Source organism: Canis lupus, chromosome 1, assembly GCF_003254725.2.
Source record: "Canis lupus dingo isolate Sandy chromosome 1, ASM325472v2, whole genome shotgun sequence".
In the NCBI taxonomy this organism is placed as follows: Eukaryota; Metazoa; Chordata; class Mammalia; order Carnivora; family Canidae; genus Canis; species Canis lupus.
Window position 1 is genome coordinate 111594839 of NC_064243.1, and position 5135 is coordinate 111599973.

Genomic DNA, 5135 nt, shown 5'->3' on the forward strand with positions numbered 1-5135 from the left:
GAGCATCTGCCTTCAGCTCAGGGTGTGATCCCATATCTGGGGATCAGGCTCCCTGTGAGGAGCTTGCCTCTCCCTATATGTCTCTGCCTCTCTCACTGTGTCTCTCATGAATAAATAAATAAAATCTTAAAAAAAAAAACACACTCTGCATAGCAGCCCAGTGGGGAGTAATCCTTTAATAAATGGTAAGGTCTTCTCTCTCTTCCTTGCAAAGAGGGGGTTCCCAAGGGTTAAGACCCCTGCTTTCTGCACCTTGCCTTCCTGAAATGCATTGTATCACAGGAACTCAGGCTTACTTTGTTAACCTGTTTAATGTATAGGCACAGGGGGAGGTGTAGGGTGAGGACAAATGGAGACCTCAAGCCATATATTCTTCAGTTCTTCACTCCGCTCTGCCAGGGGCCTGGGGGGCTGGAAGGCAGTCTGCTCGGCGGAGGAAGTAGAGATAAGAGGCTGAAGGCACCTGAGCCCCCGCCTTGGCGTAGCAGGCACTCTCGGTAGCACAGCCCCGAGTGGCAAATTTGGGGCTGATGAGACCTGGGAAAGGGGTTTCAGAATGGTATCAGCCCCCAACCCCTCCTTCCTCACCACCTGTCCTACCGCCCCCACCCTGCCCCATTCCCTTGTCGTATCCAGTTCCCAGGAGCCACCGTCTCCCCTAGAACTCGGAAGAATGGCCCTCCAGTTCTGAGGCTCCTGTCCCCCGCTCTAGAGATCCAGGCTCCCCTCACCAGCCTGCACGTTGCCAGCAAAGTAGACACAGTGGGTTTCCTGGCCAACACAGCGGGCTGCCTGGGTCCCAGGGCATGTCTCTTGAAAGGGTGCGATGCAGGCTGGACACTGAAGGCCGTTCTCAGTACGATTGTTCTGGGGAGCTGCAGGTGAGGGTGGAGAGTAAGGCGCAAAGGGACAATGAAACCCTTCCCGAACCTCACAACAACCAGGGTGCGGGAGTGGGGGACATGGTTTGCTAATGGACACTGCATTTTCAGGTAAGGAAACTGAGGCTCGCATGAAGCAAGCAAGTTGCCGAGTGTTTCAGTGCAGGTCAGAGGAGGGCCAGAGCACATACAGCAGGCTGGAAGCGACTCCTGATGAAGGGCTGAGGTGGCACTCACGGGGCACCGAGCCATGGTTGCAGCCATCACTCTGGCAGCAGCGCGTGTTGGACACCATGTAGTCCTTGGGGCCCATCGTGGTGGACACGAATCCCGTGTAGCAGTCGCTGAACTTCATGCAGGCCTTGTAGGTGTTCAGTGAGTGGCGGCCCTCTGAAGGATGGGGGACAAGAAGGGAGGGCTCCGGCAGTGCCTGCTGATCCCACTCCAGGATGGACCCAGGCCTTGGGTAGGGGTTGGGTCTCTCCCAACCCTGAACTTCCCACACCCCATGATCCCCTAGGGTGGTCTCTTCCAACCCAATCCAAGGGTTTTCCCTCTTAACTCCCCAAACAGTGCTCTTCCCCACCCCCTCCTCTCCTCCATTCCTAGGATTCATATCTCTCTCCTAAAAGCCTGGGGTAGTCTTTTCAAACCCTACTGGTCCTCTTGCCCACCTGCCAATGCCTGTTCAGTGGGTAGCGCAGCATGCAATCCTCTATCCCACCCTCCTTACACACCCTCTCTGGTCGGGACGTGGTTTCTTCCTACACTCCAGGTGGCCCTCAGCTCCTGCCACCACATTCACACCTGTCCACCTTCCTCCGGTGCCTAATGAATAGTCTCTTTCAGCTCTGAATGAAAAGCCCTGCCCCTGTGGTCTGTCCATTACTCCCCCTCAACCCCCATCTTTTCTCAGGTCAGGTTCCTCCCTTCCACTGAAATCACACCCTGCTCTCCCATCACCCACCTGCCTCCCCATCTCCATCTCTACTTGTCTTTGTGACGGTTTGCTCCATACTTCGGGGTTATCTTTCCTGTCTAGCATAGTCCCTTTTATGTCTCTCCCTCCACCTCAGTGTCACATCTCCACCTCCAGTCAGGAATGGTGCCTTTCAGAACAGAGGTGAGTGGGGGGATGGGGTAACTGGGTGATGGGCATTAAAGAGGGCATGTGATGTGATGGGCACTGGGTATTTTTTTTAAGATTTTTATTTATGAGAGAGAGGGAGAGAGACAAAAAGAGAGAGAGGCAGAGACAAAGGCAGAGGGAGAAGCAGGCTCCATGCAGGGAGCCCGATGTGGGACTCAACCCGGGGTCTCCAGGATCACACCCTGGGCGGAAGGCAGGAGCTAAACCACTAAGCCACCCAGGCATCCTTGGGCAACTGATGAATTACTGAACTCTACCTCTGAAACTAATGATGTACTAATTGGCTAATTGAATTAAAAAAAAAAAAAAAGGTTCCTTCCAGCCTGCACCACACCCCTAGGGCTATCTCTTCCTCCTATTTTGGAAGATTCCTCCCTCTTCCCCCAAAGGGTCACCTGATCACAGTCTTCCCAACCCACACCAGCCTCTCCCTTCCTCCCCACCCCCCATTACTTCCAGCCTATTAGATTCTACCCCTCCCACCCATTCTGTTCCCCCCTGTCCTTTCCCTGCCCCCTCCTGCCTAAGAAAGTCTGTGTCTGCCCTCCCCAGCCCTCCCGTCTAATATTTGGGAGAGTCTCCTGTTCAGAAATCCCTGGCAACAATGGTTTCTATCATCCCACTGAATTCGCTTCCTTCCACCCACCCCGTCAGGATAGTTTTTCTCTCTTCCCTGACCTCTCACCACGAGGATCCTTCCTTCCCTCGGGATCTTCTACCCTTGAAGGCACAACCCCCTCCCCAGGTTAGGATGCCAGGCCCTCCTCGTACTTGTGCTTGCTTCCCCTACGATGACCACGCATGCGTCCTTGCCGGCCTCGCAAGCCTTCATTTTTCCGCTGCACGTGGGCCCGGAGCCCCTGCACACTTCGCAGCTCAGCGGGCACCCTGCAGGGTAGAGAGCCAGGCTGTTGTCATGAAGGGTGTGGTCAGTGGACCAGGAGGGCGACTTCAGACTCCAGAGGGAGATAGAGCAAAGGAGGCCAGATTTGGAGTCCTGAGGGAGGAGGGACAAGTGTCTCCCTAATTGTCCATGGGTGGAGCACGGACCGCTGTCCAGGGACTGTCCAGTGCTCTGGCTGGGACGCGGTGGTGAAGCCAGCAAAGCTACTTCCAGGGGTGGGAAGCGACTCCACCAGGGAGCCTGTTTACCTAATTATAAGGCTGAGGACTTGGGATGCTAGGGTTCTCTGAGAAAGCTTGGGGACAGGGAGGGATCCTGGTGAAGGTTTCCATGGGCTTCTGTGAAGCTTCAGGTCCAGCTGTTTCTGGGACACGAGTCCAGGCATAGCTCTTAGAGATGGTAGGAGCTCAGGCAGGGGAACCTGAGGCTGGGGTCTTCACCCCAGATCAAGAAGGGAGAGTCAAGACCAGGAGGGCAGAGGGCATGGACTCCTCAGTCCTAAGAGAGGAGGCAACTGGGGGCTCCCGGACACCTAGGTCCTGGGGAAGGTGGAGCTTGTCTGAACTCCAGCATCTAAGGGAAGGGGAGCTGGGGGGTCTGAACTCTGTAGAGTCCAGGGAGAAAGGAGATCTCTTCTCCCCCATGCCACCCCCCTTCACTTTTTTTTTCTTTCTTCTTCCTTTTTAAAATTTCCCTTTATAGTCATGCTCTCATCCAATTTCCTAGAATTCATGTCTTACTTTGAGACCTTGCCTGGGGAGAGAGAGGATTTAGAGCCCACCAAGCTCCCTCTTTTCTCAGGGATCCAATCACATGAGCGTTTGAGCTTTTCTTCCTGGGGGGCCCAGGCTTTCTCTTCCTTTAGTCTCTGCCTTCACCATGAATCGGAATTCCCAGGACACCACCTCTTTCCCCCTCAAGGACCTTGTGGAGTGCTCTCTCGTGGTCCTCATGGTCCAGACCCCTTCTCACTTACCCAGACCCAGGAGGGTGCAGAGCAACATGAAGGCCAGCAGGAAGGTCTCCGGTCTCATGGGAGTCCTCATGGTGAGTGAACCTGAAGTCCCAGGTCCCCAGCCCTTATAGGAAGCTGAGGAAGGGCGGATCCTCTGGATCCGCCTTCACCCTGGGGTGAGAAATAGCTGAGGTAAGATCTCAGGGCAGGTCTTTGTGGCTCTACATTGGGGATATGGAACCAGAATCCAAAAGGGACATGGGCATCTCATGCTCAGCACCTGCTCCACAGGGACCCCAGGACTCTTGACTTTCAGCACTTTCTTTCATCAAGACCCAGAAGGTCACTTTCCTGTTTTCTCACATTCCCACCACCTTCCTCTCCCCTTTTTGCTGGCCTGAAGCCCAAGGTCAGAGTTGGGTCACTTGATTCCCTGTAGGTATAGGGTGGCTGGTAGGACTGAGATCCCCTCTCTCTTTTTCCAGTAGTTGCCCAGCATGGGTGGGGCCCTACCTGGGAGTGCCCAGCATGTCCAGACTCGTTCTGCGGGGGACTAGGCACCCTGTGTCTCTTCTGTCTTCATGCACTTGGCTTATATTCCCTGTTCGGTATTTGGGCTGTCCCCAGCTCCGACCCTGCCTGGGGTTGCACCTCTGGGTCTCACGGGGACGGAACAGAGGGATGCTTGTCAACAGGCAGGGGCAGGCATGGTAGGACACATATGCCCACAGGTCACATATTGGGAAACTGAGGCATGGGTGGAAGCATTCTAGTTTGGGTGTGTGTATCTCGTTTGGATGCATGCTTTGTGCCTTCTTTAGATCTTTGATCCACTCTCTCCTGGCCTCAGGCATAAGAGAACGGAGATTTTGTTCGTGTGTGTGTGTGGTGGCGGAGTAGCGGGGAGGAGCGTAACTTCAGAAATCCCGTGTAGAGGACCCCGTAGCGGTACGCTCCAGGGTCCCTGCAAAAAAAAATCACTCAGGTTTGGGTCTTCTAGTGTTCTAAAGGCTTCAATTTGGGCGGTGACTGCGTCGTCCAATGAGAAGGGCGAATTTCTTTTAGGAGCCAATCCCGGAGCCCGCTCCTGTTGCCAGGCGCCGAGAAAGCAGAGAGTGAACGCCACCGGGAGGCGGGGCTAGAGCGCGGTGAGGGCCTAGGAGAGGCGGGGCCTAGGGGAAAGCCCGTTGCTAGGATACCAAGCGCCTCGCTCCGGAGAAGCGCGAACTGGGCTTGCGCGGCGGC

The 5135-nt window shown here is 55.0% G+C and overlaps 1 protein-coding gene across 1 annotated transcript; it reads right to left on the reverse strand.

The window, feature by feature from the left end:
- Nucleotides 1-292: 292 nt before the first annotated feature.
- LOC112643711 (phospholipase A2 inhibitor and LY6/PLAUR domain containing) lies at nucleotides 293-4054 on the reverse strand. Its single transcript, XM_025421857.2, has 5 exons — nucleotides 3912-4054; nucleotides 2803-2919; nucleotides 1119-1271; nucleotides 732-875; nucleotides 293-537 (listed from the first exon to the last, which is right to left on the reverse strand). Exons 1-5 carry the CDS (start codon nucleotides 3979-3981, stop codon nucleotides 383-385), a joined length of 639 nt encoding a protein of 212 aa, XP_025277642.2. The 5' UTR covers nucleotides 3982-4054; the 3' UTR covers nucleotides 293-382.
- Nucleotides 4055-5135: the final 1081 nt, after the last annotated feature.

What these genes read in the sequence shown, in the direction of transcription:
- LOC112643711 (XM_025421857.2), bottom strand. Translation starts at nt 3,981, where the DNA reads ATGAGGACTCCCATGAGACCGGAGACCTTCCTGCTGGCCTTCATGTTG. An exon ending in CGTAGGGGAAGCAAGCACAA is followed by an intron (nt 1,272 to 2,802) that starts GTACGAGGAGGG and finishes CCCATCCTTCAG; the next exon opens with AGGGCCGCCACTCACTGAAC. An exon ending in TGCTGGCAACGTGCAGGCTG is followed by an intron (nt 538 to 731) that starts GTGAGGGGAGCC and finishes CCCCTTTCCCAG; the next exon opens with GTCTCATCAGCCCCAAATTT.